The sequence below is a fragment of the Crassostrea angulata genome, unplaced genomic scaffold (assembly GCF_025612915.1).
Source record: "Crassostrea angulata isolate pt1a10 unplaced genomic scaffold, ASM2561291v2 HiC_scaffold_41, whole genome shotgun sequence".
In the NCBI taxonomy this organism is placed as follows: domain Eukaryota; kingdom Metazoa; phylum Mollusca; class Bivalvia; order Ostreida; family Ostreidae; genus Magallana; species Magallana angulata.
The window spans coordinates 65,268-84,707 of record NW_026441596.1 but is presented as its reverse complement, the minus strand read 5'-3'; the positions used below and the strand labels follow the sequence as shown (position 1 = coordinate 84,707).

Below are 19,440 nucleotides of genomic sequence, written 5' to 3'. Positions count from 1 at the left end.
AAATCGTTTTGCTTATATACGAATTGTAATCCGACAAAGAAAAAAAAAATTCCATTCCTTTATTCCTTCACTAATTAATTAAACAAACTAAAATTTGTAAAAAAGAATTTCTATTTTAAAAATCCATTTCATTCATTCATTCATTCATCCATTCATTCATTTTTTGTATTCATCGCGAACCTATCTTTTTTTATCGTACCGAATGGTTTAGCTGCGCCTCAGAGTGTACACCATTACCTTAAGTTAGAAAGAAATAATATGCGGTACCAAATATGTAATAAACTTTTCCAAGAATGTCATGCGACCAGCATGCGAAGTTAAAACACTTATTCACAGAACACATATTTCATCCCACATTGGTATTTGCATGATCTCTCGTTTAATTTTTCATCCTATATTAATTCTAATACTGTAAATTTGATTGAAACCATCTACCAGCAACGTGTGAGGCAAACATCGTAAACTTATTATCTCGAGCTACCTCCAAAAAAAAAAAAAAAAAAAAAAAAAAAAAAAATCACATGTACATCAGATTGCATTTATAGATATATCCATAAGCCTATACAGATGTAGATTTCGAAATTAATGCACATACAATTTATACAATATTCACCCCTAGCTTTCAATATCATTGATCTCTGACATAAATGTATTATTCACAGTAGCACTTCATCGAGTATAAGTACATATGAATCGTAATAATTTGACATTTATGTGACAGAGTATGCATGTGTGTATATATATATATATACGTTTCTTATCAATGGGTTTCAAACACTTCAGTTATATAAACACAGAAACCTAGAATTGTATATTTCCTTTTATACGACAAGTCGTTATCCAAGCACACAAAATCAGTTCAGTTAGAAATGGTTATTAATTAACGACCTGGTTATATACAGCACGCAAATTGTGCGAACATTCACGTGAATTTCTCCATAGTCTGTATCATCTATATGCGCCAAGTGTCTATTTATTTATTTTTTTCATTTATTTATTTATCTCTCTCTTTATTTTAAAGTCTGGCGATTTCCTTTACAAAATTAAATCGGGGAAAACGTTGATTACATGCAGTCAGGGACGAGGATGGTATATTAATTGACAGCGTAATAGAAATGAAATTAATCGAAATACAAATAGAATGTGCAAATCGGAATCAAAATATTGAACACAGACAGTTTTAAATTAATGTGTGTGTGTTTCTTTTTTCTTGAAAGCAACTGCACGCACGCTAATATATACCGTTGTCTCGATAATCTAAGAAGCGTGTATCTACGTGTGCTTTTTATATAAATGCTTATGTGCATGTACACTGCATATTATAGAGGCATCTTTTCGAAAAATATGGGTGGCCGTGAAAACGGCCGTTTGGTATAGACAAAAAAGTCGACAGAGCTGACTTTTTACTTGGCGGCGGGCTTCTGGGTCTTCTTGGGGAGGAGCACGGCCTGGATGTTGGGCAGAACACCACCCTGGGCGATGGTCACGCCGGACAGAAGTTTGTTCAACTCCTCGTCGTTGCGGATGGCCAGCTGCAGGTGACGGGGGATGATTCTGGTCTTTTTGTTGTCACGGGCTGCGTTGCCTGCCAACTCCAACACTTCAGCGGCCAAGTACTCAAGAACGGCGGCCAGGTACACAGGGGCACCGGCTCCGACTCTCTCGGCGTAGTTGCCCTTCCTCAGCAGACGGTGGATACGACCCACGGGGAACTGAAGTCCGGCACGGGATGATCGGCTCTTTGCCTTTCCCTTCACTTTACCTCCTTTACCACGTCCAGACATTTTCAAGTTGTAGGTTGGGTGCTGACAAAATGATATCAACGAATAACACACGATGCGCTGCGCCACGCTATTTAAACACTTCCACGGATTGAAATGTTCCGCCAATCGCTACGCTTGTCTTATACGCACCTCGGGCAAACCGACCAATTTAATGTTTACAAGGACGTCCGCAATTTACCTGTTCGCTTCAATCCCCCTCGCGTGATATATAAAGCCGCGATTCGCTTAGCGCCACTCATAGTTTCAGTTTGCCAGCAATCTGTAAACATGCCACCCAAAGTCGGATCTAAAGGAGCTAAGAAAGCCGCCACCAAGGCCAAGGCCCAGAGAACTGGGGACAAGAAAAAGCGCAGGAGGAGGAGGGAATCCTACGCTATCTACATCTACAAAGTCCTGAAGCAGGTGCACCCTGACACTGGAGTTTCCAGCAAGGCCATGAGCATCATGAATTCTTTCGTCAATGACATCTTCGAGAGAATCGCCGCCGAGGCTTCCCGCCTGGCCCACTACAACAAACGCTCAACCATCACCAGCAGAGAAATCCAGACTGCAGTCCGTCTTCTCCTGCCCGGTGAATTGGCCAAGCACGCTGTCTCTGAAGGCACCAAGGCTGTCACCAAGTACACCAGCAGCAAGTAAACTGCAAGCAGTGGCAGTTTGATAAAACAAAACGGCCCTTTTCAGGGCCACACAAATTTTTCGAAAAGCTACCATCTTTATAATGCAATAGTAAACAACTGTTTCAGTTGTGTGTACTGGTTGTGTCATTGTAATGCTGTCAATTTCTTAAACAGTCCTTTAAGAAAAATAAACAAATACATGAAGAAAAAAAAAACCCTCAAACACACATACATCAAATACAAATTATGCATCAGAGGGGTACGTACATGTACAATAAAAACAAAATCTTTCCCAATTACAGCACATGTGCCCGATTTCCACAGATTTCTCCTATTTTCGATGTAATAGTCTTAGAGTACAGAAGAATCCCATTGGTTGTGTTTATTTATAGTTGTGTTTATATATAGTTGTGTTTATTTATAATGGCACATAACTGATAGTTATGACTGAACAATTTAACATATGATCTGTCTGTTGAATACTATTATCTAATGTTATAATAAATCTGTAACAACATATTCTGGGCACACAACTATGCTGTATATTCTAATTTATTTCCCCACCTATTAATTGTTACAACGATAATTCACTTCCGCAGATTTTAAGACTTGAATATGGTCCACAATAGCCCATATATTATTTCATTGTAATTTATTGATATTCAAATATCAGAAAACAATCGATAAATGATGTGTTTATGTTTACATAGTATGTGTCTATTTAAACATGTTATAATATAGATTTTTGGAATAAAAAAATAACCAAACATTTATATCTAACAGCTGGTGAAATATATTGCTTTGTTTAAACTGCACGGAATGATTTGGTCCTTATTCTGAATATCAAGATTGTTAAAAAAGAAATAATAAAAATACAAATATGGTTGGGTTAGTACTATTAGTAATATTAGTACTAGTCAAATTTGAATATAGAAAGCATGTCAGGGAAAGGTGTGATATTGACAATGATGTGTGTGTGTCTTGTTTTTTTTTTTTCTTTTTTTTTTGGGGGGGGGGGGGGGGGGGGGTTAGGGAACGGGTGGTGGTTTGACCTTGCCTTAACATTAACTACTTATCAATAACCCTTTCTGTATTCCATTAACTCCTGTTCTTTATGTCAGATATACATATATCATAACCCAGTATGTACAACATTTCACAACATGTGTGATAGAGGCATCTTTTCTAAAAATTTGGTGGCCGTTAAAACGGCCGTTTGTTGTCCTGTGCGTGTAGCACAAAGGCGGTTGGTTGTCTAACCACCGAATCCGTAGAGGGTACGTCCCTGTCTCTTCAGAGCGTAGACAACGTCCATGGCTGTGACGGTCTTCCTCTTGGCGTGCTCTGTGTATGTGACTGCGTCACGGATGACGTTCTCAAGGAACACCTTCAGGACACCACGGGTCTCCTCGTAGATGAGTCCGGAGATACGTTTGACTCCACCTCTGCGTGCAAGACGACGGATGGCGGGCTTGGTGATACCCTGGATGTTATCTCTCAAGACTTTCCTGTGACGCTTGGCGCCCCCCTTTCCAAGTCCTTTTCCTCCTTTACCACGTCCAGACATGTTTTCTCTCAGTTAAAGTGTACTGAAATGATCATCTACTGCCGCGTGAACAGCTTATAAAGCCCTTTATTTACGACCCGTGAGAGAGCATTCTACCTTGAAAAGTTCGGCAGGGAAAAATTAGCAATAAGTAAACTGAACGCTGATTGGCTACAGTGTAAACGCGCCTCGGCGCTTGTTTGTTGACATGTTGTCTGCAGGCACTTTTCTGTTATATAAGATATATTTAATAAAACTTTTTGGGGTTTCTTTTTTTTTAAAAAGAGGGATGGTGGTATTGAATAAATCATTTGTTCCAGATTTTCTACATCTTACCAAAACATAGGAACACAATAATTATTATCATTTTGCTTTTGTTTAATATCATTTTTAAAGTGTAAACACACATTCTGTATTAAATCTAGTAATAAATACATGCAAAGAAAAAAAAATCATTTTTCTTACCGGTGAGTACATATCAAAATGAAAACATAATGCAATATGATGATATTTACTTTAGCAATTTCAGTTATAGTGTAATTTCAATGTGTATTTCTTCCCTTTTTGATGAATTATGCACCAGTGATTCAGTCAAGTGTTCATTTCATTGAGATAAAAAATACACTTTCCATTCTTTACAAGGAAACTGAATAAAAGAAAACAAAATCCGACAAGAACATGAACACATGCTCATGACATACTTTACCACTGAAATATGAAAAAAGAACTACAGGGGACAAATATTACACAAATTTCAATTTCATGCAGAATCGCTCTTTTAGTAGTGAATTTTCCTACTTTTAAACTAATTCATTGCACTATCTTTATATTTTCTTTAACATAACACACAGTTATATGTGCGAGCATCATAGCACGAATGTCTGAGACTGAAGTATAAGAATCAAATATGGTTGCAATAATTATAAAATATTATGTGCCATACACATTTCTGTCGGTAAATTTTAAGTACTGATGCAAGTACAGCCCTACATTTTCCGGCAATATTTTTCTTGTAATGTTATGACTAAATGCACAACTTACAGAGAAAAAAATCAATCACAATGCAATCATATGTATAGCTGTATGGTATAGTATAATATATTCTCTTCAGAAGGGCCTTTTATATTGTGTCAGATCAAATCATTCTACCCATTGACCATTGTCATGTTTGTAGTTCACAGTGAAATATGATAAGAAGGGCAGAGTTTAGAAGTACATATTATGTGTGTAGGGTTTAATCTCATGTTTTCAAAATGTGCACTTTTTACTTGTGCAATTTCGTTGAATTGTAGTCTTCATTGATTGTAATATAGGCATCTTTTCTAAAAGTTTAGGTGGCCGTGAAAACGGCCGTTTTGTATTTGTCAGAGACAAAGAAATTTAAGCTCTCTCGCCACGGATACGTCTGGCAAGCTGGATGTCTTTTGGCATGATGGTGACTCTCTTGGCGTGGATAGCGCACAAGTTGGTGTCCTCAAAGAGTCCAACAAGGTAAGCTTCGCTGGCTTCCTGGAGAGCCATGACGGCGGAGCTCTGGAATCGCAGATCAGTCTTGAAGTCCTGAGCAATCTCACGGACCAGACGCTGGAAGGGCAATTTCCTGATGAGCAACTCTGTGCTTTTCTGGTATCTCCTGATCTCACGGAGAGCGACGGTTCCGGGCCTGTATCTGTGGGGTTTCTTGACTCCACCAGTGGCTGGGGCGCTCTTACGGGCGGCCTTGGTAGCCAGTTGTTTACGTGGAGCCTTTCCTCCGGTAGATTTTCTTGCAGTCTGCTTTGTACGAGCCATCTTCGACGAGTGTCAAATGAATGAATGAGGCAGATCGCTCTCTGTATAAATTTTATACCGAGTCGATGAATAACAGGTCTGCCTTCAAAATCACCGCGCCCTCACTAACGACCATTGCCATTGGTTATCCTAACTGAGAGAGCTGGCCTGTGATTAGTCGGTAATAACTCGTGCCCATTGGCCCGGTGCAAAATCATTTCAATCCGGCTTTTGCACAGAATTTGTGAACTTAGAAAATTAGGCGTATATCGGTGAAATTTGAATTTAAGAGATACAGAAAAGCAACCAGTATAAGACTAACAGCAAATTTCGATAGAAATACAACATATACATGTCTTTAAAACTATTCAGCGATTTTCATGTTCATAATCAGATTAAAATCAACAACTCATAGCAACTCAATGCATACATGTAGGCCCTATAATCCGTTAAATACATCCATCAAATTCATAACTGATATAATGTATATGTATACCCTAAAAGGTCGAGTCGCATTATATATTTTTTTCAGAAGCCAAAAATGTTTAGAGAAGAGAGAACAATACATAATCAAGATGCACTAAGTACGTTGTATATATATATGTACACATATTAGAATATTAAAACAAAAACAAAATATATAAATAAATAAATAAACTTACCACGATATCTCAGAAAATGCCATGGGATGTAATCCAGTGCACTCATCCTGTAAATGCAGAGAGAAATGAGAATAGTCTGCTGTTCCCACATTCATAGTGACTGACACAATCATGTATATTTCATCCTGTATATGCACACTTCACATGTTCCTGTCCTGTAGAATTCAACAAAATAATAATTATGACTATGCTCCTTATTTATTTTTTGTTTGCTTTTGAAAAAGATTGACAAGCATGAATTCAATCACATGTCAAATAAAAAAAAAAGGTAATGTGCATGCAGCCTCATCCTACATCTATGATTAGATATGTACTTGTTGAATTAACAATTACATTTAAATGAGTTCTTCTGTTAAAACATTCCAATGGCATGTAAAAAAGATTAAAAACTAAGTGTTATATGCTGATATATGAATTCAAAATATTGTGAATTAAACAGGCCTCATTCGACTGATTGTCGCATTTGTGATATTTTCATATCCCTTATTTATTCTTATACTCATAGAAAAAAAAAAAATCCTCCTTGGAAGGGGGGTGGTGTTAGGTGTTTGGTGGGTTATTTATGGGTTTTTTGGTGTTTTTTTTGTAATGTTGGGGACAGAGGCAGGGTGGGCATGCTATTGTTTAAAAAAAAAGATATCATTTGCACATTAATATTATTTTTTTTACAAGTTTAATACAAAGGCTAAAAATGTCATATTCATTACATGTTTCATGTGAATATATGTCAAGTGCAGAGACTAACATTTTCTAAATATAGGAAAACATGCACAGATAGTAATAATGCACGTCAATTCATTTTGTTTGTGTCTGTTTTTTGTTCATTATATCATTCATAATCAATGGATGATATTTCCAATACAAATGAAGAAATAAAGTAATGAATGAATGAATGAATGAATACATGGAATGAATACCGACAGTCGTCACCTTTTTTTTTATGCGATTTTAAAAACTATGTTTTATTAGATATGCACCCAAGCATGTAATATTACATTCATGACACACACACACACACATGTACGTTTCTTTGTTATTTGTAATTGAGACATCTTTTCGAAAAATATGGGTAGCCCTGAAAAGGGCTTTTTTTTTTTTTAAAGTGAGCAATCTGCAGTGATGCTGGAATTGCTTATTTCTTTGCTGCTGCCTTCTTGGGAGTCTTGGCTTTCTTTGCAGCTGACTTCTTAGGTGTCTTGACCTTCTTTGGCTTGGCTGCTGCCTTCTTTGGGGATTTAGTTGCTGCCTTCTTCTTTGGAGTCTTAACCTTCTTCGGTCCGGCTGCTTTCTTGGGGGACTTCTTCTTCTTCTCTGCAGTCTTTTTCTCTCCGGCTACCTTCTTTGGTTTTGCTGCTGCGGCCTTCTTGGGTTTTGCTGCCTTAGGCTTGGCAACTTTCTTGGCCTTTGGCTTCTTCTCAGTCTTGGGCTTGTCACCAAGCTTGAAGGAGCCACTGGCGCCTGTGCCCTTGGCTTGTTTCAGAGCACCTTTCTTCACTCCGTTCTTCAGAGCCATTTTCAAGTGGGCGTTGATGGAGTTGACGTCGTTGCCGACTTTGTAGTTGGCCATTATGTACTTTAGAATGGCTTGTCTGGAAGATCCGCCACGCTCTTTCAAAGATTCCAGGGCGGCCCTGATCATGTCAACGTACTTGGGGTGCGCTGCTGGCACCTTAGGCTTTGTAACCTTCTTCTTGGCTGGGGTTGTGGTTGCTGTATCTGCCATGGTTTCGGACGAAATGGAAACGGCGTTCTATTCACTGCGAACTAAGACGAGGAAATAATGGGGTCACAAGCACTCGCTGTTTTTGTTTACATCGAGCGCGGACGTCCTCGAAAACATCCCCTAAAATCGAAGCGCTTGTTCATACTGAGGTCGATGTGTGTTTTGATGTTGGTGTTTGCATCCTTGTTTCGACGTTTCATAGGCCGCAATTGTAACTATTCTACTAAAAACACGTAATGTGGATATATCTGTAAAGTATTATCTGCGTTTCGCCCGTAAAAATATCACGAAAATAATCAAAATTAAACGAAAACATAGGCCAGACTATCATTTTGCAACTGCACAGACAGCTAAAAGTCGCGCAATCTCTCTAAAAATTATAATTTTTTACAACTTATTCAGGGCTATAACCTGTTCACTTACTGAGACATGTATACTCAATGTCGTTTATTGTGGGGTGAAGTAATTCATGTTTCTTTTTTAACGAAACACGCGACAGCTCCGTGCATCCAGAAACACGCCACACAAAAATACGTGCCGGGAAAATGTTTACTCTAGAAATGATTGTAAATTTAAAAACCTGTCGGATAGAACAAATGAGACCAACACATAAATATCAAATTTGACAAAGGAAAAACTATATGTTAGTTTATCTATTACACGCAGCATTCTAGTGCAAAATACGCTGTAAAATCGTTTTGCTTATATACGAATTGTAATCCGACAAAGAAAAAAAAAATTCCATTCCTTTATTCCTTCACTAATTAATTAAACAAACTAAAATTTGTAAAAAAGAATTTCTATTTTAAAAATCCATTTCATTCATTCATTCATTCATCCATTCATTCATTTTTTGTATTCATCGCGAACCTATCTTTTTTTATCGTACCGAATGGTTTAGCTGCGCCTCAGAGTGTACACCATTACCTTAAGTTAGAAAGAAATAATATGCGGTACCAAATATGTAATAAACTTTTCCAAGAATGTCATGCGACCAGCATGCGAAGTTAAAACACTTATTCACAGAACACATATTTCATCCCACATTGGTATTTGCATGATCTCTCGTTTAATTTTTCATCCTATATTAATTCTAATACTGTAAATTTGATTGAAACCATCTACCAGCAACGTGTGAGGCAAACATCGTAAACTTATTATCTCGAGCTACCTCCAAAAAAAAAAAAAAAAAAAAAAAAAAAAAAAATCACATGTACATCAGATTGCATTTATAGATATATCCATAAGCCTATACAGATGTAGATTTCGAAATTAATGCACATACAATTTATACAATATTCACCCCTAGCTTTCAATATCATTGATCTCTGACATAAATGTATTATTCACAGTAGCACTTCATCGAGTATAAGTACATATGAATCGTAATAATTTGACATTTATGTGACAGAGTATGCATGTGTGTATATATATATATATACGTTTCTTATCAATGGGTTTCAAACACTTCAGTTATATAAACACAGAAACCTAGAATTGTATATTTCCTTTTATACGACAAGTCGTTATCCAAGCACACAAAATCAGTTCAGTTAGAAATGGTTATTAATTAACGACCTGGTTATATACAGCACGCAAATTGTGCGAACATTCACGTGAATTTCTCCATAGTCTGTATCATCTATATGCGCCAAGTGTCTATTTATTTATTTTTTTCATTTATTTATTTATCTCTCTCTTTATTTTAAAGTCTGGCGATTTCCTTTACAAAATTAAATCGGGGAAAACGTTGATTACATGCAGTCAGGGACGAGGATGGTATATTAATTGACAGCGTAATAGAAATGAAATTAATCGAAATACAAATAGAATGTGCAAATCGGAATCAAAATATTGAACACAGACAGTTTTAAATTAATGTGTGTGTGTTTCTTTTTTCTTGAAAGCAACTGCACGCACGCTAATATATACCGTTGTCTCGATAATCTAAGAAGCGTGTATCTACGTGTGCTTTTTATATAAATGCTTATGTGCATGTACACTGCATATTATAGAGGCATCTTTTCGAAAAATATGGGTGGCCGTGAAAACGGCCGTTTGGTATAGACAAAAAAGTCGACAGAGCTGACTTTTTACTTGGCGGCGGGCTTCTGGGTCTTCTTGGGGAGGAGCACGGCCTGGATGTTGGGCAGAACACCACCCTGGGCGATGGTCACGCCGGACAGAAGTTTGTTCAACTCCTCGTCGTTGCGGATGGCCAGCTGCAGGTGACGGGGGATGATTCTGGTCTTTTTGTTGTCACGGGCTGCGTTGCCTGCCAACTCCAACACTTCAGCGGCCAAGTACTCAAGAACGGCGGCCAGGTACACAGGGGCACCGGCTCCGACTCTCTCGGCGTAGTTGCCCTTCCTCAGCAGACGGTGGATACGACCCACGGGGAACTGAAGTCCGGCACGGGATGATCGGCTCTTTGCCTTTCCCTTCACTTTACCTCCTTTACCACGTCCAGACATTTTCAAGTTGTAGGTTGGGTGCTGACAAAATGATATCAACGAATAACACACGATGCGCTGCGCCACGCTATTTAAACACTTCCACGGATTGAAATGTTCCGCCAATCGCTACGCTTGTCTTATACGCACCTCGGGCAAACCGACCAATTTAATGTTTACAAGGACGTCCGCAATTTACCTGTTCGCTTCAATCCCCCTCGCGTGATATATAAAGCCGCGATTCGCTTAGCGCCACTCATAGTTTCAGTTTGCCAGCAATCTGTAAACATGCCACCCAAAGTCGGATCTAAAGGAGCTAAGAAAGCCGCCACCAAGGCCAAGGCCCAGAGAACTGGGGACAAGAAAAAGCGCAGGAGGAGGAGGGAATCCTACGCTATCTACATCTACAAAGTCCTGAAGCAGGTGCACCCTGACACTGGAGTTTCCAGCAAGGCCATGAGCATCATGAATTCTTTCGTCAATGACATCTTCGAGAGAATCGCCGCCGAGGCTTCCCGCCTGGCCCACTACAACAAACGCTCAACCATCACCAGCAGAGAAATCCAGACTGCAGTCCGTCTTCTCCTGCCCGGTGAATTGGCCAAGCACGCTGTCTCTGAAGGCACCAAGGCTGTCACCAAGTACACCAGCAGCAAGTAAACTGCAAGCAGTGGCAGTTTGATAAAACAAAACGGCCCTTTTCAGGGCCACACAAATTTTTCGAAAAGCTACCATCTTTATAATGCAATAGTAAACAACTGTTTCAGTTGTGTGTACTGGTTGTGTCATTGTAATGCTGTCAATTTCTTAAACAGTCCTTTAAGAAAAATAAACAAATACATGAAGAAAAAAAAAACCCTCAAACACACATACATCAAATACAAATTATGCATCAGAGGGGTACGTACATGTACAATAAAAACAAAATCTTTCCCAATTACAGCACATGTGCCCGATTTCCACAGATTTCTCCTATTTTCGATGTAATAGTCTTAGAGTACAGAAGAATCCCATTGGTTGTGTTTATTTATAGTTGTGTTTATATATAGTTGTGTTTATTTATAATGGCACATAACTGATAGTTATGACTGAACAATTTAACATATGATCTGTCTGTTGAATACTATTATCTAATGTTATAATAAATCTGTAACAACATATTCTGGGCACACAACTATGCTGTATATTCTAATTTATTTCCCCACCTATTAATTGTTACAACGATAATTCACTTCCGCAGATTTTAAGACTTGAATATGGTCCACAATAGCCCATATATTATTTCATTGTAATTTATTGATATTCAAATATCAGAAAACAATCGATAAATGATGTGTTTATGTTTACATAGTATGTGTCTATTTAAACATGTTATAATATAGATTTTTGGAATAAAAAAATAACCAAACATTTATATCTAACAGCTGGTGAAATATATTGCTTTGTTTAAACTGCACGGAATGATTTGGTCCTTATTCTGAATATCAAGATTGTTAAAAAAGAAATAATAAAAATACAAATATGGTTGGGTTAGTACTATTAGTAATATTAGTACTAGTCAAATTTGAATATAGAAAGCATGTCAGGGAAAGGTGTGATATTGACAATGATGTGTGTGTGTCTTGTTTTTTTTTTTTCTTTTTTTTTTTGGGGGGGGGGGGGGGGGGGTTAGGGAACGGGTGGTGGTTTGACCTTGCCTTAACATTAACTACTTATCAATAACCCTTTCTGTATTCCATTAACTCCTGTTCTTTATGTCAGATATACATATATCATAACCCAGTATGTACAACATTTCACAACATGTGTGATAGAGGCATCTTTTCTAAAAATTTGGTGGCCGTTAAAACGGCCGTTTGTTGTCCTGTGCGTGTAGCACAAAGGCGGTTGGTTGTCTAACCACCGAATCCGTAGAGGGTACGTCCCTGTCTCTTCAGAGCGTAGACAACGTCCATGGCTGTGACGGTCTTCCTCTTGGCGTGCTCTGTGTATGTGACTGCGTCACGGATGACGTTCTCAAGGAACACCTTCAGGACACCACGGGTCTCCTCGTAGATGAGTCCGGAGATACGTTTGACTCCACCTCTGCGTGCAAGACGACGGATGGCGGGCTTGGTGATACCCTGGATGTTATCTCTCAAGACTTTCCTGTGACGCTTGGCGCCCCCCTTTCCAAGTCCTTTTCCTCCTTTACCACGTCCAGACATGTTTTCTCTCAGTTAAAGTGTACTGAAATGATCATCTACTGCCGCGTGAACAGCTTATAAAGCCCTTTATTTACGACCCGTGAGAGAGCATTCTACCTTGAAAAGTTCGGCAGGGAAAAATTAGCAATAAGTAAACTGAACGCTGATTGGCTACAGTGTAAACGCGCCTCGGCGCTTGTTTGTTGACATGTTGTCTGCAGGCACTTTTCTGTTATATAAGATATATTTAATAAAACTTTTTGGGGTTTCTTTTTTTTTAAAAAGAGGGATGGTGGTATTGAATAAATCATTTGTTCCAGATTTTCTACATCTTACCAAAACATAGGAACACAATAATTATTATCATTTTGCTTTTGTTTAATATCATTTTTAAAGTGTAAACACACATTCTGTATTAAATCTAGTAATAAATACATGCAAAGAAAAAAAAATCATTTTTCTTACCGGTGAGTACATATCAAAATGAAAACATAATGCAATATGATGATATTTACTTTAGCAATTTCAGTTATAGTGTAATTTCAATGTGTATTTCTTCCCTTTTTGATGAATTATGCACCAGTGATTCAGTCAAGTGTTCATTTCATTGAGATAAAAAATACACTTTCCATTCTTTACAAGGAAACTGAATAAAAGAAAACAAAATCCGACAAGAACATGAACACATGCTCATGACATACTTTACCACTGAAATATGAAAAAAGAACTACAGGGGACAAATATTACACAAATTTCAATTTCATGCAGAATCGCTCTTTTAGTAGTGAATTTTCCTACTTTTAAACTAATTCATTGCACTATCTTTATATTTTCTTTAACATAACACACAGTTATATGTGCGAGCATCATAGCACGAATGTCTGAGACTGAAGTATAAGAATCAAATATGGTTGCAATAATTATAAAATATTATGTGCCATACACATTTCTGTCGGTAAATTTTAAGTACTGATGCAAGTACAGCCCTACATTTTCCGGCAATATTTTTCTTGTAATGTTATGACTAAATGCACAACTTACAGAGAAAAAAATCAATCACAATGCAATCATATGTATAGCTGTATGGTATAGTATAATATATTCTCTTCAGAAGGGCCTTTTATATTGTGTCAGATCAAATCATTCTACCCATTGACCATTGTCATGTTTGTAGTTCACAGTGAAATATGATAAGAAGGGCAGAGTTTAGAAGTACATATTATGTGTGTAGGGTTTAATCTCATGTTTTCAAAATGTGCACTTTTTACTTGTGCAATTTCGTTGAATTGTAGTCTTCATTGATTGTAATATAGGCATCTTTTCTAAAAGTTTAGGTGGCCGTGAAAACGGCCGTTTTGTATTTGTCAGAGACAAAGAAATTTAAGCTCTCTCGCCACGGATACGTCTGGCAAGCTGGATGTCTTTTGGCATGATGGTGACTCTCTTGGCGTGGATAGCGCACAAGTTGGTGTCCTCAAAGAGTCCAACAAGGTAAGCTTCGCTGGCTTCCTGGAGAGCCATGACGGCGGAGCTCTGGAATCGCAGATCAGTCTTGAAGTCCTGAGCAATCTCACGGACCAGACGCTGGAAGGGCAATTTCCTGATGAGCAACTCTGTGCTTTTCTGGTATCTCCTGATCTCACGGAGAGCGACGGTTCCGGGCCTGTATCTGTGGGGTTTCTTGACTCCACCAGTGGCTGGGGCGCTCTTACGGGCGGCCTTGGTAGCCAGTTGTTTACGTGGAGCCTTTCCTCCGGTAGATTTTCTTGCAGTCTGCTTTGTACGAGCCATCTTCGACGAGTGTCAAATGAATGAATGAGGCAGATCGCTCTCTGTATAAATTTTATACCGAGTCGATGAATAACAGGTCTGCCTTCAAAATCACCGCGCCCTCACTAACGACCATTGCCATTGGTTATCCTAACTGAGAGAGCTGGCCTGTGATTAGTCGGTAATAACTCGTGCCCATTGGCCCGGTGCAAAATCATTTCAATCCGGCTTTTGCACAGAATTTGTGAACTTAGAAAATTAGGCGTATATCGGTGAAATTTGAATTTAAGAGATACAGAAAAGCAACCAGTATAAGACTAACAGCAAATTTCGATAGAAATACAACATATACATGTCTTTAAAACTATTCAGCGATTTTCATGTTCATAATCAGATTAAAATCAACAACTCATAGCAACTCAATGCATACATGTAGGCCCTATAATCCGTTAAATACATCCATCAAATTCATAACTGATATAATGTATATGTATACCCTAAAAGGTCGAGTCGCATTATATATTTTTTTCAGAAGCCAAAAATGTTTAGAGAAGAGAGAACAATACATAATCAAGATGCACTAAGTACGTTGTATATATATATGTACACATATTAGAATATTAAAACAAAAACAAAATATATAAATAAATAAATAAACTTACCACGATATCTCAGAAAATGCCATGGGATGTAATCCAGTGCACTCATCCTGTAAATGCAGAGAGAAATGAGAATAGTCTGCTGTTCCCACATTCATAGTGACTGACACAATCATGTATATTTCATCCTGTATATGCACACTTCACATGTTCCTGTCCTGTAGAATTCAACAAAATAATAATTATGACTATGCTCCTTATTTATTTTTTGTTTGCTTTTGAAAAAGATTGACAAGCATGAATTCAATCACATGTCAAATAAAAAAAAAAGGTAATGTGCATGCAGCCTCATCCTACATCTATGATTAGATATGTACTTGTTGAATTAACAATTACATTTAAATGAGTTCTTCTGTTAAAACATTCCAATGGCATGTAAAAAAGATTAAAAACTAAGTGTTATATGCTGATATATGAATTCAAAATATTGTGAATTAAACAGGCCTCATTCGACTGATTGTCGCATTTGTGATATTTTCATATCCCTTATTTATTCTTATACTCATAGAAAAAAAAAAAATCCTCCTTGGAAGGGGGGGTGTTAGGTGTTTGGTGGGTTATTTATGGGTTTTTTGGTGTTTTTTTTGTAATGTTGGGGACAGAGGCAGGGTGGGCATGCTATTGTTTAAAAAAAAAGATATCATTTGCACATTAATATTATTTTTTTTACAAGTTTAATACAAAGGCTAAAAATGTCATATTCATTACATGTTTCATGTGAATATATGTCAAGTGCAGAGACTAACATTTTCTAAATATAGGAAAACATGCACAGATAGTAATAATGCACGTCAATTCATTTTGTTTGTGTCTGTTTTTTGTTCATTATATCATTCATAATCAATGGATGATATTTCCAATACAAATGAAGAAATAAAGTAATGAATGAATGAATGAATGAATACATGGAATGAATACCGACAGTCGTCACCTTTTTTTTTATGCGATTTTAAAAACTATGTTTTATTAGATATGCACCCAAGCATGTAATATTACATTCATGACACACACACACACACATGTACGTTTCTTTGTTATTTGTAATTGAGACATCTTTTCGAAAAATATGGGTAGCCCTGAAAAGGGCTTTTTTTTTTTTTAAAGTGAGCAATCTGCAGTGATGCTGGAATTGCTTATTTCTTTGCTGCTGCCTTCTTGGGAGTCTTGGCTTTCTTTGCAGCTGACTTCTTAGGTGTCTTGACCTTCTTTGGCTTGGCTGCTGCCTTCTTTGGGGATTTAGTTGCTGCCTTCTTCTTTGGAGTCTTAACCTTCTTCGGTCCGGCTGCTTTCTTGGGGGACTTCTTCTTCTTCTCTGCAGTCTTTTTCTCTCCGGCTACCTTCTTTGGTTTTGCTGCTGCGGCCTTCTTGGGTTTTGCTGCCTTAGGCTTGGCAACTTTCTTGGCCTTTGGCTTCTTCTCAGTCTTGGGCTTGTCACCAAGCTTGAAGGAGCCACTGGCGCCTGTGCCCTTGGCTTGTTTCAGAGCACCTTTCTTCACTCCGTTCTTCAGAGCCATTTTCAAGTGGGCGTTGATGGAGTTGACGTCGTTGCCGACTTTGTAGTTGGCCATTATGTACTTTAGAATGGCTTGTCTGGAAGATCCGCCACGCTCTTTCAAAGATTCCAGGGCGGCCCTGATCATGTCAACGTACTTGGGGTGCGCTGCTGGCACCTTAGGCTTTGTAACCTTCTTCTTGGCTGGGGTTGTGGTTGCTGTATCTGCCATGGTTTCGGACGAAATGGAAACGGCGTTCTATTCACTGCGAACTAAGACGAGGAAATAATGGGGTCACAAGCACTCGCTGTTTTTGTTTACATCGAGCGCGGACGTCCTCGAAAACATCCCCTAAAATCGAAGCGCTTGTTCATACTGAGGTCGATGTGTGTTTTGATGTTGGTGTTTGCATCCTTGTTTCGACGTTTCATAGGCCGCAATTGTAACTATTCTACTAAAAACACGTAATGTGGATATATCTGTAAAGTATTATCTGCGTTTCGCCCGTAAAAATATCACGAAAATAATCAAAATTAAACGAAAACATAGGCCAGACTATCATTTTGCAACTGCACAGACAGCTAAAAGTCGCGCAATCTCTCTAAAAATTATAATTTTTTACAACTTATTCAGGGCTATAACCTGTTCACTTACTGAGACATGTATACTCAATGTCGTTTATTGTGGGGTGAAGTAATTCATGTTTCTTTTTTAACGAAACACGCGACAGCTCCGTGCATCCAGAAACACGCCACACAAAAATACGTGCCGGGAAAATGTTTACTCTAGAAATGATTGTAAATTTAAAAACCTGTCGGATAGAACAAATGAGACCAACACATAAATATCAAATTTGACAAAGGAAAAACTATATGTTAGTTTATCTATTACACGCAGCATTCTAGTGCAAAATACGCTGTAAAATCGTTTTGCTTATATACGAATTGTAATCCGACAAAGAAAAAAAAAATTCCATTCCTTTATTCCTTCACTAATTAATTAAACAAACTAAAATTTGTAAAAAAGAATTTCTATTTTAAAAATCCATTTCATTCATTCATTCATTCATCCATTCATTCATTTTTTGTATTCATCGCGAACCTATCTTTTTTTATCGTACCGAATGGTTTAGCTGCGCCTCAGAGTGTACACCATTACCTTAAGTTAGAAAGAAATAATATGCGGTACCAAATATGTAATAAACTTTTCCAAGAATGTCATGCGACCAGCATGCGAAGTTAAAACACTTATTCACAGAACACATATTTCATCCCACATTGGTATTTGCATGATCTCTCGTTTAATTTTTCATCCTATATTAATTCTAATACTGTAAATTTGATTGAAACCATCTACCAGCAACGTGTGAGGCAAACATCGTAAACTTATTATCTCGAGCTACCTCCAAAAAAAAAAAAAAAAAAAAAAAAAAAAAAAATCACATGTACATCAGATTGCATTTATAGATATATCCATAAGCCTATACAGATGTAGATTTCGAAATTAATGCACATACAATTTATACAATATTCACCCCTAGCTTTCAATATCATTGATCTCTGACATAAATGTATTATTCACAGTAGCACTTCATCGAGTATAAGTACATATGAATCGTAATAATTTGACATTTATGTGACAGAGTATGCATGTGTGTATATATATATATATACGTTTCTTATCAATGGGTTTCAAACACTTCAGTTATATAAACACAGAAACCTAGAATTGTATATTTCCTTTTATACGACAAGTCGTTATCCAAGCACACAAAATCAGTTCAGTTAGAAATGGTTATTAATTAACGACCTGGTTATATACAGCACGCAAATTGTGCGAACATTCACGTGAATTTCTCCATAGTCTGTATCATCTATATGCGCCAAGTGTCTATTTATTTATTTTTTTCATTTATTTATTTATCTCTCTCTTTATTTTAAAGTCTGGCGATTTCCTTTACAAAATTAAATCGGGGAAAACGTTGATTACATGCAGTCAGGGACGAGGATGGTATATTAATTGACAGCGTAATAGAAATGAAATTAATCGAAATACAAATAGAATGTGCAAATCGGAATCAAAATATTGAACACAGACAGTTTTAAATTAATGTGTGTGTGTTTCTTTTTTCTTGAAAGCAACTGCACGCACGCTAATATATACCGTTGTCTCGATAATCTAAGAAGCGTGTATCTACGTGTGCTTTTTATATAAATGCTTATGTGCATGTACACTGCATATTATAGAGGCATCTTTTCGAAAAATATGGGTGGCCGTGAAAACGGCCGTTTGGTATAGACAAAAAAGTCGACAGAGCTGACTTTTTACTTGGCGGCGGGCTTCTGGGTCTTCTTGGGGAGGAGCACGGCCTGGATGTTGGGCAGAACACCACCCTGGGCGATGGTCACGCCGGACAGAAGTTTGTTCAACTCCTCGTCGTTGCGGATGGCCAGCTGCAGGTGACGGGGGATGATTCTGGTCTTTTTGTTGTCACGGGCTGCGTTGCCTGCCAACTCCAACACTTCAGCGGCCAAGTACTCAAGAACGGCGGCCAGGTACACAGGGGCACCGGCTCCGACTCTCTCGGCGTAGTTGCCCTTCCTCAGCAGACGGTGGATACGACCCACGGGGAACTGAAGTCCGGCACGGGATGATCGGCTCTTTGCCTTTCCCTTCACTTTACCTCCTTTACCACGTCCAGACATTTTCAAGTTGTAGGTTGGGTGCTGACAAAATGATATCAACGAATAACACACGATGCGCTGCGCCACGCT

General features: G+C 37.9%; 7 protein-coding genes and 2 pseudogenes across 7 annotated transcripts; 2 read left to right on the top strand and 7 right to left on the bottom strand.

Moving 5' to 3' along the window:
* Window positions 1–551: 551 nt before the first annotated feature.
* LOC128168699 (histone H2A-like) lies at window positions 552–1,838 on the bottom strand. The gene has a single exon (XM_052834845.1). The coding sequence runs from the start codon at window positions 1,782–1,784 to the stop codon at window positions 1,404–1,406; it is 381 nt and encodes a 126-aa protein (XP_052690805.1). The 5' UTR covers window positions 1,785–1,838; the 3' UTR covers window positions 552–1,403.
* A 24-nt stretch (window positions 1,839–1,862) lies between these two features.
* LOC128168698 (histone H2B-like) lies at window positions 1,863–2,627 on the top strand. Its single transcript, XM_052834844.1, has one exon. It carries the CDS (start codon window positions 1,878–1,880, stop codon window positions 2,421–2,423), a length of 546 nt encoding a protein of 181 aa, XP_052690804.1. The 5' UTR covers window positions 1,863–1,877; the 3' UTR covers window positions 2,424–2,627.
* A 969-nt stretch (window positions 2,628–3,596) lies between these two features.
* On the bottom strand, window positions 3,597–4,015 carry LOC128168704 (histone H4). Its single transcript, XM_052834850.1, has one exon. The coding sequence runs from the start codon at window positions 3,969–3,971 to the stop codon at window positions 3,660–3,662; it is 312 nt and encodes a 103-aa protein (XP_052690810.1). The 5' UTR covers window positions 3,972–4,015; the 3' UTR covers window positions 3,597–3,659.
* A 227-nt stretch (window positions 4,016–4,242) lies between these two features.
* On the bottom strand, window positions 4,243–8,193 carry LOC128168706 (histone H3-like). The gene is made up of 2 exons (XM_052834852.1): window positions 7,650–8,193; window positions 4,243–5,669 (listed from the first exon to the last, which is right to left on the bottom strand). Exons 1-2 carry the CDS (start codon window positions 8,103–8,105, stop codon window positions 5,331–5,333), a joined length of 795 nt encoding a protein of 264 aa, XP_052690812.1. The 5' UTR covers window positions 8,106–8,193; the 3' UTR covers window positions 4,243–5,330.
* A 1,921-nt stretch (window positions 8,194–10,114) lies between these two features.
* Window positions 10,115–10,645, bottom strand: LOC128168702 (histone H2A-beta, sperm-like; annotated as a pseudogene).
* Window positions 10,646–10,657: 12 nt separating this feature from the next.
* On the top strand, window positions 10,658–11,422 carry LOC128168701 (histone H2B-like). Its single transcript, XM_052834848.1, has one exon. The coding sequence runs from the start codon at window positions 10,673–10,675 to the stop codon at window positions 11,216–11,218; it is 546 nt and encodes a 181-aa protein (XP_052690808.1). The 5' UTR covers window positions 10,658–10,672; the 3' UTR covers window positions 11,219–11,422.
* Window positions 11,423–12,390: 968 nt separating this feature from the next.
* On the bottom strand, window positions 12,391–12,809 carry LOC128168703 (histone H4). The gene has a single exon (XM_052834849.1). It carries the CDS (start codon window positions 12,763–12,765, stop codon window positions 12,454–12,456), a length of 312 nt encoding a protein of 103 aa, XP_052690809.1. The 5' UTR covers window positions 12,766–12,809; the 3' UTR covers window positions 12,391–12,453.
* Window positions 12,810–13,036: 227 nt separating this feature from the next.
* Window positions 13,037–16,985, bottom strand: LOC128168705 (histone H3-like). Its single transcript, XM_052834851.1, has 2 exons — window positions 16,442–16,985; window positions 13,037–14,463 (listed from the first exon to the last, which is right to left on the bottom strand). The coding sequence occupies exons 1-2, from the start codon at window positions 16,895–16,897 to the stop codon at window positions 14,125–14,127; spliced, it is 795 nt and encodes a 264-aa protein (XP_052690811.1). The 5' UTR covers window positions 16,898–16,985; the 3' UTR covers window positions 13,037–14,124.
* A 1,921-nt stretch (window positions 16,986–18,906) lies between these two features.
* Window positions 18,907–19,437, bottom strand: LOC128168678 (histone H2A-beta, sperm-like; annotated as a pseudogene).
* Between the last annotated feature and the right edge of the window lie 3 nt (window positions 19,438–19,440).